Below are 18928 nucleotides of genomic sequence, written 5' to 3'. Positions count from 1 at the left end.
GAGGATTCATATGCTTGAAACCTCACAAGAATCATTTAGATCTTAAATGAGAAATTCAGAATTTCAGAATTTGTTTTCTAAAAGACAAGCTATATTTTAAGACATTTAGCCAGCAAAAGACTGAAATTAGTTGTCTCTTCAAGTTGCCCTGTTTTACCTTAAAACGTAGTGAGAATCTCCTTCATCACGTTGGAGACAAGAGTAGTCACCGCTTCTCCACACCAATAGGATGCTCCTTAGACGTCTGTATGGGCTGTTGTAAATAAATGAATAAATAAATAAGCAAATTTTGGAAAATATAACATACAGCTCTGAAAAAAATTAAGAGACCATTGCACTGAACCTCCTGGTTTTTCCACCAAACATTGATTTCTGAACTCTTCCTGAGTTCAAACATTAGTATTGTTGTTTCTAAACAAATATTAACTTGTTTTCTTTTCATTATTTGAGGCCTGAAAGCTCTGCATCTTTTTAGTTATTTTGACCATTTTTCATTTTCTGCAAATTAAATTCTAAATTTTTGCTTGTAACTTCAGAGACACGTTGTCAGCAGTTCGTAGAATAAAGGAGCAATGTTCATTTTAATCAAACATTTACCTGTAAAGAGTAAAATGAGAGAAGCTATAAATTATTTGGGGAGAAAGAAGACTGTAATAACTTCATTGTTTGTGATTATCCTATTATTTCCAACTAAGATGTTATGGAACAAATGAGCACAAGTGCTGAAATAATTCCTCAACAAATAAACTTTTTTAATGTTTCATTTGATCGTCCTGCTGATGGCTCTATAATGCATAATGTAGGCAGACATTAAACAACAAGGACAAAATCCAATGAAACATGTCTAAAAGTTTGGGACTTTAACCCTTTCATGCATGAATTATGATCCTTTGTGTCAGAATTTTTTTTCCAGTTTTTAAATTTTTTTTCTTAAGGCATAAAAAAGGTACGAATTTTTTTTTGTAAAAATAATTTTTTTTTATTTTTTTATTTTTATGTGATCAATTGTAATTTTGTCCAAATACAAAGTTGTTATTTGAAAAATACATCAGTAGTATTGTTCCTTAGGGGTTATCTGATGTCACAATATTTTTTTTACTTGCAAGAGTCGTCTACAGTAGAAGGAGGGACCGGGTCGGTTCTCATGCTTTTTTGTCTGTCGGCCATATTGTATTTAACAAAAATAATTTCTTGCATTTGCAGCTGATGGCCAGTAGTTGATGGTATATTTTATGATGCATTAGTGTCCACTTCAGTGGTCTGTGTGCATTTATAACATAAAAATCCACAGGAAGCACAAGAAAATGGCTTTTAGAAAGCTGTCCACTGTAGAGACCACTATGCATGAAAGGGATATTCAATAAAAACAAATATGTTTTACAGTGAAGCTAAATTAGCAAACAGAACGATGAAATCCACCAAGTCTTTACTCAAACAGAACGATACGTTTTTGATGAAGTCGATTTCAACCTGTTCACAGTTAACGTTTATAATGAGACCAAAGATGCAATATCTTGATCTACTGTTTCCAAATTGAACTAAGAAAACTTAAATCCTGTGTTTCTGGGTTTTTAAAAAAAATTTTTTTTTTTTATCTTCAACTCACTATTTCTACCCTAAAATAAAAGTTTAAGTCTGAACTGAGTCATTTTATGCTTTCTAAACCTACAGCTGTAATTTAAATACACTCAATCACGTCTTCATTGGGTTTTTTAAAATGTCCCTGAACCCAAAGCTGTCTGACAAAACTGTACGGGTCACAGAGTCCAAAATTATGTCAGTTTGTAGGATGGTGGCGTTAGAAGGTCATGTTGTGTTTACCGATGCAGACAAAACAGTTGTTGTGTTCAAACACAATAATAAAGGTTATCACCATCAGGACCAGCAAGGCAAGAAAACCGAACTAAAATAAAAATACCGTTTTTAAAATGGACTCGGGGTCACATTTTAATAGAAGCTCCAGTTCTACTAAGAGGTCTAACTTTCACAAAAATAATCCTAAATTATACCTTTGCACAAGTAAAGTAAAACCCAACATGGCAGGTAGATATTTAAATACAAAACGGACCCATCTTCAGCCTTTCTGAGAAGATTTAGTTTCTGGTTTCTTTTAATCAGGACGCCTTCAGTTTTAGCGTTGTTGCCTTAAGATCCACTGATTGATTGAAAAAGCGTTGTGAGTTTTATATGCATGTTTTAAACTATTCATCTACTTCAAAGAACAATCTGTTCAAATTGAGTCACTTTGGTGAAATCTGACTTGTTGTCATCATCAACCTGAACATTTCCTCTTCATTTAATGAGCTTTGGCCTCGTTTGGGTTTCTTGAGTTCTGTAAGAAACTTTTTTTTTTCATGTCTGACGTCCTGCTAAACCCAGATCATAATATAACTTAACACTCACGTGTCACTTCGTAGCTATAAACAACAATTTCCTCCTCCTAATTCAGCGGTACTAAAACCATAGTGTACCAGTTTATTTTTAACGGCTGGTTACCGTAGAAACCAGACATTTATACACACACGCCGTATAAAACGTTTGTTCACCTTTTTTCCTCTCACTGATTAAACTTTTTTTTTTTTTTTTACAAAAACATGCCTTTTATTTGCTAAATGTCAAAAATACTGAAACAGAGAATTAAAATAAAATTCAAACTGAGATTTTCTCGTTAGTTTGCTGATTTGTTTATTGTGAGGAAACTGGTGTAAAAAAACAACGCAATATTAATTGCATATTGTTCTTTGTGGGCACAAATGTTTAGCAAATCTTGCCAAATTTAACCCAGTTTTTTTTTTTTTTTTACCCATTCTTTTTCTCCAAGCTCCATTAACTGGGTTTGGACCTTGCTGCGTGCATTGTGCACAGATTAGTCCACGTGACATTGTGCCAGGACAAACGTGCACACACACACACACACACACACACACACACACACACACACACACACACACGCCTGTAAACACAATCAGAGATGCAGCTATGAATCGTCTGTACCATCCCCTCGCTGTGATTATCCCATCTGGAACGTTCTGCTCCTTCACTCAGAGGAATCTCTGTCAATTACTCCCCCCCGCCCCTCGCTGTGGCCCCTGCAGTTAGACAAGCCAGCTCTAACAGGATTACCGATCGAGACAGGGTCAAAAGGTCAGAGCGCCTCCTGTGGCCACTGTGAACGCTGCAGCTGACGCTGTATCTGCACAGGCAGTTCCTGTTAGTTTAGGTGCAGGTTAAGCTCATAATCTTTTGTTGCCATGGAGCCGCTTCTTGGTAATTGTTACCTAACTTTCAAGCTAAAACCCTGTTATAAAGCTGAGGTAAATATAGACCGGGTCTGCCGAGAGGCCAAATAACCCAAAGCTTTCAGAAAGTAGGAGACGCCTAGATGAACGCTTCCCTCAACCTGAATTGTTTAATTGAAATTGTTCTCAAATTGCGTTTTTAACACAGATTTGATCAAAACGAGACCCATGTGTGTTGCAATTGTTAACAAAATAAAGCTTATACTATATTATTAAGTTTAAAAAGGCAAAATTGAGGGAAATATCAGAGAAACAAAAACATGAAACAGGTGTACGTGTTTGGATGAACCTATCCTAAAAGAGTCTAAATTATGCATACAGGTTCACATGCTCTATAAACATGCAGCCAAGGGGGAAAAAGGAAAAACGTCACGTTATGTTTACACAGTAAGAGTTAAACAGTGTGATCAGTTCTCCTTGCTAATCAGCCAGTGCTGTGCAGTCCTCTTATATAATGTGGAGCACAAAGCAAGGAAGGAGGAAGTGCCCCACTGTTCTTTGGCACAAAGAACTGTGGGACAAAAGAGGCTAAAATGGGGACGGGGTTTCTTCTCAGGCCTGAATAAAAAGCCATTGAAGAACCGGCCGCTTCGAACCAGAGAAGTAAAAACAAAACATTTGCTCTGGATGACTTTCTGTTCCCCTTTTTGCGTTTTGGATGAAATCTCGCAGCTCAGTAAAGCTGTCACCTGCAGCTTCACTCACATTCTGACCAAAACACTCATATCTGATGGCTCAGCAGCATCAACCACCCGGTAATTTGTTTTCAGCCTCGCGCTGAGTGACTCAGACTGAGCTGCAAAGCGACCCGATGACCAAAACAAATCCATTCGGTCTCAGATTATGCAAGCGTTTGACCAAAGTGTGAATTAGCACACACTAAAATGGATGGTTTACACTTTTATTTTTAGATATTAATATGTGGAGAAAGTGTGAAATAACTTAGTGGCCAAAGATAACCAACCTTGTTCTCCATGGATGTTGATACTGTCACCAGCCAGGCCGACATGAGGAATGGACAAAATCTGAAGACAAAATATAAAAGATTTTTTTTTAAATGCACATTTTCAGATAATATTTGATAGTTGACTTTAAGACTGGTTGAACTGAAAGACCGATTTGCTCTTACGAAGTAGGATTTTCTTTCAGTTCTTCAGTCTTTATCGTTGTGTGACTTCGTCCTCAGACCATTTTAATAATAAAGTCATATATAACGGATCAGATTTATTAGTTAAAAACGCTTCAATATTTTAAAGCACACCAATGTTTGTAGATACACAATGCAGCTGCAGGAGAAATTGAACAACTGAATGATATATGACAAATGTACAGATTTATTGACACGTACAGGTCAGTTCACTTTTATTTTTATTTGTACTCTTGTTTGAAAAATTCATCATCATTACATCGGCCTCTTTGTTGACTTTATAAAGTTGAAGGTTGAGTCAGTAGGAGAGCAGCAGGCCACCAAACAAACTATGTAGCTAACTCTACGTCACACAGTCCATTATATACATATAAAGGAATAATAATAGTAATGTGTTATAATCTGTTAGCTTTTTTTTCTTTTTTTTTGGTGATTTAAATCTGTGAACATATTTCTGAAAAGTCTAAAACAGCCACAGCAGCTTTTATCCTGACCGGCAACAAAACAAAAAATAACGCTTACTGAAAATGTTATTTAGAATTTGTCACTGTTTGACAAGTTGTGCAAAGAATAACTAAATATCAACATAATAGCAAAAGGTTTTCCTTTTCAAAGATTGCTAACACAGCGGCAAACTCCTGCTGCATCTCTCCTTTGTTTTCTTTATTTTGTGCAACACCTGTGTAACTAAAGTTAGATACTCAGCAGCGGTGAAATTTGAACTGTTGGAGGAAAACATTAAACATTACAAAAATGATTATCTTAAAGGAAGTTCAATGTTTCTGTGTGACCAAAACAGGTTGCAGAAGCCGAAAGCTCATCAGAAACAAACTAAGCAGACGAAGCTTCGGGCACATCCCACAACTTTATTTGCTTAAAAAATGTGATCTCCTAATAAATCCCAAACTATTTGGATTCTAAGCATCTGAGAAATTAAAATGAGACGTACAGACCTCCACGGCCAACATCACGTCTCATTTCCACAGTATTTTTGTGGTGGAAATACACACCACATAAAAATTAAGCTGCCAGTCAGTTGTTTTTTTTTTGATTTATGAAATCAGTAATAATTACATAAACAGGCTGCTAACGTACACCGCGTTCCAGATATTTGACGGAGGTGACGCAATGTATTGAGGGAGGGGACAGAAAGGGAACCAGCAGTGAGCGACCTCAGCCAGTTCGTCCCAGCATCATGGAGCCTGAACAACAGCAGGCTGTGAGTGTGGGAACAAACTGAGAGGAGGAAGGAGGGAGGAGGACGTATGGCTGCAGGCAGAAAAGACCGGTTTCATCCTGATCCTCAAAATACCTCATCTGAGTGACATTTTAATTTATTTCTGATTTGAATTTAAACTCACAGAGCGGCTGCATATTAACTAAATATTCTATTTAAGTTTTTTTTTTTTTTTTTTTTAAACGTAAGCCTTATATAACCAGGACAAACTCTTGAGCTTTAAAATCTAAATGACAAGTCGCCTGGCCAAGATGACACCGGCACAGATACACACACACACACACGCACACACACACACACACACACATTTAAAAACATAAAGGGCGACTGACAGTGTAAGCAATAAACCTGAATAGTCAGATGTACCGATGTGGCTGGCCAACGTCTGAGCAAAATCATCAATCAAAACATTTAAATCCAGATGCTTAAATGTCTAAAACAGGCTTAAACTCACCCAATAGGGCAAGATCCTTCAGATTCATCTGATTTCGGTGCCAATTTCAAAAATGTAGAGCAGAATATGCTCTACAAAAGTTTGTTTACACTTCCCTTGGTATGAGCTGGTGGCATTAACACATTTTGTAAGTTTATGTAATTTTTGATGTTAGATATGAAGGTAGAATGTCAAGAATGGCTTCATAAAGTGGTTCAATCTTTACTCAAAGCAAGCAGATCATTCAGTGTTGGAATAAAGCATGCATTAGTTTGACCTTTTTGATTCATCTTCAAGTTTCACAATAGACATCACTGAGATGTATTTAAGCACTGAGCAAGTGCATTTAAGCAAGTGAGTTTGATGTTTTTGTTTATTTTTAAACAAGTGCGGGGCCAGGTTTACTGGCACCACATGTAGAAATGTGTATATGAATGCTTACAAAAAGCCATTCATATAAATTACAAATCCGTATCCAAGCAAATTCATAAAAGTCACTGTAATGAGCCACAAAATAAAGATAAGATCAAATATAATCAATAAACTGAGCTTCAGTGAATTTCTACCAGTTGCTCCCTGAACCTTTCTATGTAAACACTAACTCAATCTCTGCAGCACCAGTTTTGATTTTGACTTGAAAAACCGCATTATTTTGCTTTCTATCATCCAAAACTCGCTTAGAATTTCACAAAGTCTGCTGGACATTTTCAAAAATGTTCAGCAGGAGCTGTTGAAGCACAAGGAGTGGCTCTAACAGCATCGTCAGCATTAAGATGGAAACTGGCACATATTAAGACGGCTGATATAGAAAATACAAAGAGGAGCCCCAGAACTGATCCCTGGGGAACACCTTTAGCTGCACAAACAACACTAGAGGTGACTGATTATTATTACTTCATAATTAAATCAAATGTTTTTGTCCAAAACTGACATGTGCATTAATGCATAAAAAGGTAAGTATAAGGGTCATGACTACTAAATATTCAATTCACCTGAATTGTTCCGCCTTTGTATGAGTTGTTTTGATCGATAGTTAAACTTTGGTCTTATATTAAACCCTCTTGGTCAGCTGAGCAGGAGCCATGGAGATTTAATTAGCAGAGGGCCAATAACTCCCTCAGGTTGTGGCTCCAGAAACGTGACAATGCTAGTTTCCACTTTTAGCTCACAGTGTCTGATATCACAAGGGCGCTTGAGGCCAGTGGTTCAGGTTTTATTAGATCCCAATACCTGAACTTACGACTCATGTGAAGCTGCATGCTGTTGCCTCATAGCAATATTTCAGCCTCCGGCAGACTGGCAGCAGCACTTATCACCTTAGAAGGACAGGAAGGAGCTGCACGCATGCATCAAGGTAGCAAAATTACTACGCAATTACTATCACTTGGCAAAAATCTTTATGAAAATGTGAACATCGATGAATGAAAAGAAGAAGAGAAAATCCTTGATTTTAGTTGGTAATTTAAGCATTTATTTGAGATTGTCTAATAATTTTAGCTTTTTCTTCTTAGAGGTCATGATGAGTTTAGCTAACTTGAATCCTGATCGGCCTGCAGTTCATCGTCAGACAGCAGATTTAAAATTAGACACATTATTCCACTGAAGCACGCCTGTCCTTCACCCACATCCACAGCTGTAGATCTGGAGGGCGGAGACCACAAAGAGGCAAAACATCGATCTGGAGACACGATGAATAATCAGTAACACGCACGTTCACCATGATCTCGAAACACAATCTGTGCCTTCTTTGATATGTCCGTACATAAAACTGACATTTCTGCATATTTAGTGGGATTTCATGTAATAGACCTAGACATAATTGTGATGTGAGGGAAAAGAGCACATTGCTTTTCCTGTTGTTCTTGTTAGTAAAATCCAATTCAACCAAGAGGTTCAGAGTCAAAAAGAGGAACGATGGGTCAAAGCATATCCCTGTGTTAGAATGTCCTAGTCAAAGCTCAGATCTATGTGTGGTTCCAGCACATCAAATCCTGATTAAATGTGCTGAAGCTTTTGGATTTAACGTCAAAACACGTGAAAAAGTTTAATGAAACGTAAAGGCACTATATCGCTGTTAGCCCAAATTACAGATTTAGCTTTTGTGTCTCAGTTAATGTACTTTAAATCTGACAAATTCCTGCCTTAATGCTGTTATTTTTAGACTAAGTTTAAAAAAAACACTCAACTATAATCATACATAAGACAATAACAAAGCAGCATGAATGTTGAACAAATGAAAAAATAAATTTTTTTAATCGTCTTTGTGATTTTGACAATAAAAGCTCTTTGTTAAAACTCGCTCTCGTCACACTGCTTTCCGAATACGAGTTCTTGTTGTAATCACACAATATCCATGTGAACATGTTTGGATTGGGGTGAACAAAGCTGTGAAAATGAACGTCTGCACACGGATTAAAAGCTTTTTCAAGTCGCAGTACAGGAGCGGCTTTCTGAGCCGTGCCTGCTTTCTCTCAAATCGATTCCTTTGATTTCAGACCAGCGGGATCAGACTCAGTCTCAGACATCATTCGGGTAAATTTCCACTGGACTGAACCATTAACTCGCCTGCCCTCAATATTTTCCTAATACAGGCCACTGGGCTTTCTGTGTTTATCACAGAAAGACTCAATAGGTGCAACAAAAACAAACAAAAAAACACTTTGTTTGTCCCAATCAGCAACAGCAGAATGACATTAGAGTTTCCTTTGACATTAGAAAACGTAGCAGTGTGTTTTTTTTTTTTTAACCCCTGTTGTTTTTGTTCTTGGGACGAAAGCGGATAAGATAAGATAATTTTTTTTCTTCCTTCTGCTGCCTTTCATTTTACTGATTTGTATAATCCAGGGAGTCATTTTTGCCCTCAGTTCAGCTAAATTGGCTAAAACTTGCTTGAGGACACAAACAGGACATTTTGAAAAAAGACAACTTCAAAGTTTTACTGGTTATTTAGTATGTTTTACTTAAGGAAATTCAATGCAAATATTCCAGAAAAGAACTGCATTTTTATATCTATATTTAAAACATTAGTTGTTGTTTTTTTTCCTTCAAATTTTTTGCCTAACGTTATTAACAGGTGACAGGTTGCAGACCCTTTGCTGTAGCTGATAGTGACTCTATAGTATTGGTTGATGTAGACAGGAATAGAAACAGATTTGTCCATGTGTTGTAAGGTTATAACAGGCGAATCAAAACTGAACAACTTGGACATTTGCTGCTGATGTTCAACTCAAGTTCGAGTAAACGGTTCCTCAGTCAGAGTCTGGTGTCTCTTGACAGTTTCTATGATCTTTCAAAGAATAATCATGACAGAAATACTCACTACAGCAGCCATGCTTTTATCAGAAGTGTCTGAAGTGTCTGCTGACACTCGTCTCCATCCTCCCTGTTGCCTCTTCATGATCGATGCCAGGTTACTTAAAATCCTTCTCCTTCAACACCTGGACTCGTTTACCGTTCAAACTCTTGTTCACACACATTAAGGATTGCTTTTCTTTCTCTAATTGGGGTTTTTGTACCTGTTTCACTTTATTTCTGCTGATATTATAATTATAATAACTTTAGTTACATCTAAAAATAAATTATTGTGCAAATTAAATAAATCTCTTGAACATTTTTTTTTTTACTGTACAATACTTTCTGGAAAGGTTTTAAATTTTCTTTCGCCGCAACTTTACAAACCAACGTAACTCTTATCATTTGCATTATGTGCTGGAATCTCACAGTCGTTCTAGTCGACTTTAGATAGATTACGCAAAACGGGATGGAATAGTTTGCTGTCATTTCCTACCCAAAACAGTCTGGCAGGAAGCAAACAAAAAAACTGCTGAAGCACAAAACAGAGACGGAGCGAAATGACCCGCATCCGTCAGCCCACATTCAGGAGCTTCAGTGAAATCCAGTTGATGTCGAGGCAGTTTGCAGAATTTCACAGCTCCCCCTGATTGTACTCGGCAGTAACCTGCCGGGCTGTTCTGACGATATTTAGAGAAGCAGGAACTGACTAATTTATCTCTCGAAACCGTAAAGTTCACAACATGTTCCTACTTTTTTGTGAAACTTAAAAACTAGTTTCTGCTTAAGAAACAATAAGTACCAGACTAACCTCCTGGTTCAACTTTAGTAAGTTTTACGCTGACGGGAAATATGTTCATGTAAAGTCAGAAACGTTATTCTCCTGTAATCAACAGGATGATTGTAAATATATGGACACACACCGTGGTTCTGACCAACAGCTAATTGTTACAATGACAGTCATGCTGATGTTCTGTTTGTGGTTAAACAGACAAGAAAAAAAAAAGCTTCACAGCACTGAAAGCGTCATCCTAACAAGGATGGGCTTCCACTGATTCTTACAGACGTCTTCCTCTTACATTTTATCATTATCAGCTTCGTGAAAATGTTTAAATTTCTACCTTTCTGCTGCCCCAGTTTATTTCAGAGCTTTCACACATTAAAAACCTGATCAGGGTCAAGTTATTGCACTTAATTTAGACCTCTGACCTCACTAAACGATCACTAGGTTAAACTTTGATAATCAAGCTCTTCAAAACAACATGTCTGGATTTTTATGAAAAAAAAAAAAAAAAAACTATAGGAAAGTTCACACAGTTGCAGCTATTTATAAGGTTCTTTCAGATCACATGGAGGCAAAACAATGCGGAGCATGCAGGAGGAAGCATGCAGGTCGGCGGCACATGGCGAAAGCTGAATGGAGGGAAGGAGGGAGGGAGAGAAAGCAGGCGTGCCCATTCAGCATGCTCCGGGGATTACAGCAGCCTATTTAAAGTTCAGCGCCACGGAAGCTTCCCCCCACGCTAAGAGGACAGGAGGCAGATCCCCGGGACGTGCAGGACGTGGCGGAGCCGCTTAACGCTCTGGAGGGTTTTTAATTTAGACAGGGAAGGCAGAGGAGAAGGACTGATCAGAGCTGGAAAACCCACCAAATACTTTTCATTAAACAGACCAGGTAGGAAAAGCAACTTCCTTTGGATTTGTAATTAAAAAACACCTTTCAGCATCACCTTTTCAGCGTAAAATAAGTACAATAGTTGTGGCGCCGATTGTTACAAAACTGATGTTGTGTTTGCAGCAATAGGAGGTTATGCACTGATTAGTTTCTAAGAAGAAAGGAGGTGTGTCAGAGCCGCTTTTGTACTCTTTTATCGAAAACTCTCTTGTCGAGCTTCATTCTTTACACCTGAATCAGTCACTTATTATTCCAGTTAACTGTCTGCAGGTGATACTGACCTTTTTCATAGATGTTTAGCCCTCCCTGCGCTGTCACACTAAGGCAGCACCGCTCTCTCTTAGACAAGCAATCATGAAAGCTGAAAATGCAAACACAGACACGTATTGCAATGTTTATTCGTGCAGGTGACGAGATTACTGAAACAGTGTTTGATGAACGAGCGCTCACACTTTCCCAAGTTTTATCCAGAGCAGAGAACAACCTCTTAAAATCCATCAAAATGGACCAGAAGGAGGCGAATGATTTCATTAAAGACAACCTTAAATGTTTGAAACGCCAATTCTTGATGTAACTGATGTCGCTTTGTTGCTGTTTTACTTGTGCCGCTTAAGTAAATGTGTTACATCACTAGTAAGAACTGACAAAAAGAAACTGTATGCAGATTAGAAAGGAGGGATTTGGAAAGAGGAAGAACTTCCTTCTTTTGATTATGTCAGAAAAGTGTGCTCCATCCAGGCATTGTTATATATTCATCAAATACTTTCTTTCACTTACAAAACAATTGACAGATCTCTTGCTCAAACTGTATCTCTTTGGTAGAAATGATAGTTTATAGGGTCTTTAGATGATATTAATGTAAATAAATAAGAAAGCAGGATAGTTGGTCTGAAGCATAAGCAAATGAAGGTGCTGCCTGAAGCCTCCAGGCCAGCAGGGGGCCTAAACGAGCATCAAATCCCAAAGGATTTGCTAATTGTTGAGGTGTTTACCATTATCAGAACTAGCTAATAAGGTTCCTTGTTGTTGTTTTCATATTTAAAATGGTTGGTCATAAGTAGATATCGTGAGCGCCAACGATTTAGTGTGATGCCATTCCTTCAACTGGAATTTGAAAATTCTGCTTTTCCGGTTTTAAAATCTATCATAAACGTCACATGTGTGCTTTCCTAATCATATACTTTTAAATAATGTTGCTCTTCACTTTTTAAATTTGTTTTCATTTTAAAAACTTGAGAAATGAATCAGCTGTTACCATACAAATGTATATATTTATAGCGTAAACGTGATGTTGACAGTCGAAATTATTTTCAAGTTGTTCAATAATTTATTTTTGCGTGTGTCTGTCATGGAGTCGTGTGTTTTCCAGAATGTAGCTGCTGCTGCTGCTAAAAACGGTATTAAAATGTACACACAGTGGTGGATTTTTTTTACTTGCAACAACTTTTAGGCAACTGCCCAGGTCAGCATGAATAAGGGGTAGAAAATAAATGAAAAAACATATTAAAACAGTAACTTGAGCCACAAACAGGTCTACTGTTGCTTTTATGAGCAATACAGCCATAAAAGAATAGAAAAGTGTGGACTTTTCCCTCATTTCAGTTGCTTTGCTGCCGCAGATAACTGTTACCTGCAAACACAACCTTTTATTTTGGCAATTTCTGTTTAATACTTTGAATTTAATGTGTATTTAAGAATTCACTAGTGAACTAAAATTGCACTTAAAGCAGAAAGCTCTTATGTTTAAGCCTGGGTAATTTATAGGAAATGTTTGTGGCAATGTTGTGGCTAATCTGTGTTATATGGCCGCTCAAATACTTGGTTTAACTTTGGGCTTGTGCCACTTTGTGCTGGTTCTGCTGCTATGGATAAATGATAGAAAGCTCTCAAATGAACACATTTTAATCCTTTCTAAATGAAAGGACAAAAAAAAGCATTTTTTCAACATGTTTTAGGCCTTATAAATTAAGAGATGTACAAAGCAGACCAGATCTTTACCAGAACAGATTTTCAGCTGGAAAATCTTTTCTTAAAATATAAAAAAGCTACGATGCCGTGAAGAACAGCCCTCACTGGTCACAGAGTGGAAAAGGCTCAAATTTATCTAACTTCGCCTGTATAAAAATGCAGTCAGAGGAAGAACTGAAGGTATTTCTCCACATGGTTTGCTTTGTCTGCAAAAGAGTGAGAGAGAGCAACACTTCGAGCACATAACCACAAGACTGAATGTATTCAGTTTTTCAGTTTCTGAATGTCTTTCAGAAATCTTGTTAAATAATTCATGACTGCTCACAGAAGACTTCAAAGAGATCGTTTGAATTAAGTTCTTATATCTTATTTTCCTACAGTTGTTAAAGGGAAATCAAAATCGGCTGCAATCCTTATCGCTAAGTTTTATATATATATAAAAACAACAGAGATTGAAAATTTAATAAGAATATCTTTGAACAGACACACCCCTCGCTGTTCATGCAGACATTTGGAAACGGTTGGATGGTAATTTTTGCAGACAGGTTGAACTGAAAGTGACTGAATTGCTTGAGTGAACACCTCCACAGACGTGCAAAAACATGTTATTAAAACGATGAAAACCTGTTTCGATACATTGGAACAGATCACAATCAGGCCTCCAGCATCGAGCGTCGCCGCTGCTGAATGAAAACGGAAAACCACATTTTAAGTCCAAGCATTAATATTCTTCACTCTAATCTCTCCAATCCTCTACCACCGGCCTGTTTTGTGTTTTTTCTTCACAACTTCTCTTTTCCCCCTGCCCCTCTGTGACTAGTGTGCAGGTCTACGTGTTTGCCATCTGAGGTTGTTTTTCCCCCCCAACTTCCCAGCTCTGCGTTTGCTGCCAGACCCTGACAGCCAATCCAGATCTGTGCCCAAAAATTCCTCACCACTGACCAGGGCCTTAATGTTCTGGGTGTTTGTGTGCAGAAAAATACAAACTCGGTATTGCCCCCATTTTGTTTTTTTCTTTCGTCTTTTAAAACAAGTGCTACACTTTCTGAGCCCCTTGTTTCTTGGGTAGGATGTATAAATCCAGCTAAACAGAAAGGACTCGCTGTCTGTAAGACGTCTAACGTTACAGAGCCACACCTGTGTGAAACAGAGAGGAGGGAGGAGAAAGTGAGGACGAAATGCAGCTTTTTACAGCTGAAGATGACATAAGTTTCTTAAGTTTATTGGTAAAGTCCCAGCTGCAGCAGCAGCAGCAGAGTCTGTGTACGCTGTCACGTCTCCAATGGAACCGCCTCACTGAGTCAAGCACCAGGAAAAAAAAAAAAAAAAAAGCACACCGCTCTCCTTCATGTTGCAATCACACTTTAGTGTTTGTCATTAGATATCCAAATCTGTCCCTCTGTGAACAATGGGGCTCAGGGGATTAACACACTCGAAGGTTTTCCCACAGACCAGCGCCGAGGTGGGCATTTTATTTCAGAGAGGCCTGGGAGAGCTCAAATGAATCCTCCAGGCATCTGAATCGACCTTTATGCTTTCTATTTGTGACTGTAAAAAGACCTGAAGGCTTTATTTGCAATTCCCCTAGATCACGAGGTGTTTGTGGTGTGAAATGTGTTAAGAAATCGCACCTTGGCAACACAACTCTCTGAACCGCATTCGTGCTTCAAGTCGTAAAATCAACTTTAGTGATTTGCTCGACGTCGTACCCAGCACTGTCAGTCGGTTCAGATTAGTAACGTATAGTCGTCTACGATAGTCTACAACATTTTAAAGACAGACTGAAATTCAGATCTCAGATTGATCCGAGTTATTAGACAGTACAGTTAAATGGGTCAAAGTTAGCTGATTGCAGGGAGTCTTTGGCTTTGCAGCAATTCCTCATGCAGAGCAACCATGGGAAGGCAATTTCATCCTTTTAAGAGGAAGAAGAGAGCCACACGAACACCTTTCTGTGTCCACATGGTTGACAGCAGCAGCAGCTTCGTCGGTGGAGCAGCTAAACTGACAAAGTCTGAATCAGTGGAACAAGAAGTAGGATAAAAACTGGGACCATCTCAGGAGAACGTGACATCAGAAACACAACAAACCGTATCTTTCCCTGTTTTGTGCACTTTGAGACCTTGTTGGACTTTTGAGTTTGGAGTTGTTGAGAAAACTTCAGGCGCTGTTCCTTTTGATGTTTGCAACCTGTAACCTAGAAGCGTCGCTCACGCTACAAAAAGACATAATTACACAACTTCCTTAACACCTCGTGTTACCTTGTGCCTCTTGTACTCAGATTGGGCTCCTTTGTTGTTAATAAACTGAAGCAATAGCTGAAAATTAGTGTTTTGAACAGGGAGGATGAGTTTGTAGGCAAGGCACTTTGCCAATGTTAAAAATGTTGCAGTACTCTGGGCTTTTTAGGATGCTGACTGTTCATAAATATCACATACAACCACATGAAATCCTTTTGAAAAATGCATCGGAGAAGCTCCTAGAAGAATAAATCTAAAAATATAGACTGGATCCGTTTATATTTAAGTTATGGATCACTAGGACACATTCTGCGTCAAACACTTGCAGTTTTATGGCCTCATCAAACAGTTAACAGTGATTTACTAGAGGAGTACTGACAACTCTGACAATCATCCAGTCCTTGCAGACCGTAAAAAGAAACTGTAATCGTCTCTCTGGTCCCTGTGCTCCATTTTTAATGACCCATTTGTTAACCTAATTAGACTAAAATTAAAAAAAGACACTTTGTGTCTCCAAGCGAAAGACTCCATCGTCTTCAGTCCGATGAATTGTTCAGAATTGGTCTGACTTGTGTTGGTCCGGTAGAAGAAACTATCCTGACTGAATGGTGCAAAACTAAATGCTAAAAAAAAGAGAGAAAGCCTGTATGAATAAAATAAGCTGGTTGGGAAGAAATTTGTTTTCCTGCAGATATCTGGACTTGTCCGCCTGTTTTAGCTGGGACATGTTTGCATCACGTCACCTCGGTGTAAATCCACAGCCGACTGTTACTGGGCAGCTGATCCGTTCCTTGAAGTGCATTAGAGCTCTGACGTCCCTTCGCCAGGATTAGGGAGCGGGAGGGACGGCGGCGGTGATGGCACAGTAAACAGCGACTGAGTGGCGGGTTGCTGGGCCACACTGCCATTCAGTGATACTGTCAGCCCACATTAAGCTGCCGTGGCTCTAAAGTGCAGCATCATAATCCCATTAAACTGTGACCAGGTGACGAGACGGGGAACTGCGAGCCGAGCTGCAGGGGGATAAACCTGCTTTATCAAGAGCTGGAGAGGAAGTGAAAGGCACTGTCGGGGTTCTGGTTATTCGTTTTATATATTTACATTTGTTCATTCCTGTCTGCCTGCAGACGGCGCGGCCATGGGCGTGAAGATGCTGCAGTGCTTTCCTTTCTACAGACGGTGCAAAGAGCGCTGCAAGAGCAGGGAGGCCCACCCGGCAGCAGGTGGGAAAACTGTTGCCATTTTGTCAGGTTAATACAAACTTCTTTGTTGGGATTTCACATGGCTGCCACAACTTAAACAGCAGTAGTAGTAAGTAGGGGCGAGGATATGGACTTTTATGTTTTATTGTGATATTTTGTGGTGCTATTGTGGTGACTGTAAAAGTGAAGATAAGAATTATTTATTGCAACCTTTTCAGGGAATAGTGTAGATACCACTTACTGCTAAATTGTGGTAGCATCGTGAAGTGGGGATGGTTATCTTGATGCAGGGAAATGAAAACTAGCCAGAGTTGAGATGAATGGAGGACAATCCTGTCAGAAGCAGCAAAAGACATTTTTTAGCTGAGAAAGAGGAACAACAGAATGGGTTTACATGCGTATTAAAAACATGTTAATGGATTCAAAAAGAACATGTGAAAATATTTGAAAAACGATCACTGATGCTGTCCAGTTTGACTGAGCTTCAGCTATTTCGCAATAGGAGTGGGCAAAAGTTTCAGTCTCTAAGACAGAGGCGCTTCTACAAAGTATAAAAATGTATGCAACACTTTTCAAATCATTGATAGGATCGTTTCAAAGCATTCTGGCATTTTTTTTTGTCACACATATAATACATGGACAATTCCAATATATAAAACAATAAAGTCAGCGGCTGTAAAATGAGAAAATGTAAACAACAAAAATGAAAGCGTATAATACTTTTGCAAGGTCATGTCAGTGCAAGACACCCAAATCAAAACACTGCAAGTATGAAAGCAAAAATGAGAGTAAAATTAGCTTCTTTTTTTTTTTTTTTTTTTTTTTGGCTTTTACACTAAGAAAAAATGAGAGTAACGTTAGCTTAATTGTTTTTGTCCTTTTTCGCTCACAGTTCCCACAGAGGAGACGAAGCCTCGTCTCTCCTCCACGACGTCCTGGGGCAGCGAGAGCGAAGGAGCGGGGAGCCTCAGCCGGGGGTCCCAGCTCTACTTCTCCTCCAAGGCCCGGCTGTCCTTCAGGCACCAGCTGGACAGCAACATCAACGCGGTGGACGCCACCTACTGAGCAGAGCGGAGAACTGCAAGGGAGGCAAACGGACTGCGCGTCATGCCTGGTTGGGAGTCTTCAAGCGTGAGCTTAGCCTTTTCCCTGAAATCCTGAGAACTGTTGGAGGATTTAAGTGAGAGGAAAACAGACTGGATATAACAAAAAGAGAGGACTCGTTATAGAAACTGATGGGGGAGCAAAGGACCGTCGTTTACAGCTTTCTTCACCAACAAGTGCATTAGTTTTTTTTTCATTATGCAAGTTTTCTATCCAGCTCTTTGTGTTTTGATATTTGTGAGTTTTAAAAAAAAAGAAGAAGCTTGTTTTCTCTTTGCTCGTCAGATCATCATGGCTGATTTTAAATTAACCTTTTTTTTTTTAGTTGTAGAGATTGTCATGACTAACTCAGTCTGAAGCACAGAACTAATATTAACTTGTTCCTGTACATTTAACTTTCTAAATTCACAAGCTTGTAGTGAATTACTAAAGAGTAAAAAAAATGATTTTTAATATTTTTGTTACAAAGGTCAAATATCCCTGAAATCGCACATGAAAATGTCACTCCAGCTGTTTTATGTCATGTTTTTGAAAAGGACAAAGTAAACTGAGCCATACTGCGACTTTTCTATTTCTCTGCTGCTATTTAATTTTCACTCTTTTCCTTCCAAACTCTCAAACATGAAATGTTTTAATGGTACTTTAATGTGCTTAGATACAATGAACTGACATGATGACATATGTGGGGATAATCTCCTCACTGACAACCTAAATATATCCTGAGCTGCAGAGGTCTGCTAACAAAATTTGTAATAAAACCTGTTTTTATATCAAGTGACTCTGACGTTTTGCTTTCTTTTACATTTTCAGTTAGAAATTTACAGTCACTCATCATGGGCAATAATTTTATTGATTTGTGGGTCTTTTCTTTTTTTTTTCCAGAGAGGACTTCATATTAAGAAACTGACTAAAAAAAGTGGTCAAAATCAATTTCTCTGTTTCTCACCTGCACCAGGAAATGGAAAAACTGAAAATAAACTCCTGGGAAAGAGCAACAAATAAAACCACAGACAGAGTTCAAATATCCGACCAGAACAAAGACAAGAGATTATTGATGGACACAAACTGATGTGTGATTTGGTGAGGAACAAATGAACATTTCTTAAAAGAGTGTGTATGCGTACATTTGGGCTTTTGTGGATCACTTTCCCCTTGCGTGAATTAGAGAAAAACCCAAAATGAATTTAAACTTGTCCTACCAAATCAACTTCCCTAGACTTGTTTATTGCTAAATCGTTCCGAGGTGTGAAATAGACTCACATCTGTCATTAAATGCCCAAAATGAATATAAAATATTTGGGTTGCATAAACATTTTCCAACCAAGTAGCAAA

The 18928-nt window shown here is 38.4% G+C and overlaps 1 protein-coding gene across 8 annotated transcripts in view; it reads right to left on the bottom strand.

Annotated features, from left to right (window-relative positions):
• The window catches only part of LOC114157285 (uncharacterized), a 34623-nt gene extending 17238 nt beyond the window's left edge, over positions 1 to 17385 (bottom strand). For 5 of the 8 annotated variants that reach the window (XR_003598116.1, XR_003598119.1, XR_003598117.1 and 2 more), the window contains exons 1-4: positions 16734 to 17385; positions 11364 to 11443; positions 4264 to 4324; positions 158 to 244 (exon numbers count right to left, since the gene is read on the bottom strand). Coding sequence is in view for 1 of the 8 variants with exons in the window: in XM_028038140.1 (XP_027893941.1) it covers positions 4264 to 4324; positions 11364 to 11372 (70 nt within the window). In the remaining 7 variants the exon portion in view is untranslated. Of the gene's footprint in view, positions 1 to 157; positions 929 to 4263; positions 4325 to 11363; positions 11444 to 16733 lie in introns of those variants that run through there. The other 3 variants (XM_028038140.1, XM_028038145.1, XM_028038144.1) reach the window with 3 other exon arrangements.
• Between the last annotated feature and the right edge of the window lie 1543 nt (positions 17386 to 18928).

The sequence above is a fragment of the Xiphophorus couchianus genome, chromosome 14 (genome assembly GCF_001444195.1).
Source record: "Xiphophorus couchianus chromosome 14, X_couchianus-1.0, whole genome shotgun sequence".
Lineage (NCBI taxonomy): Eukaryota > Metazoa > Chordata > Actinopteri > Cyprinodontiformes > Poeciliidae > Xiphophorus > Xiphophorus couchianus.
This window is presented reverse-complemented; position numbering and strand designations above follow the sequence as displayed.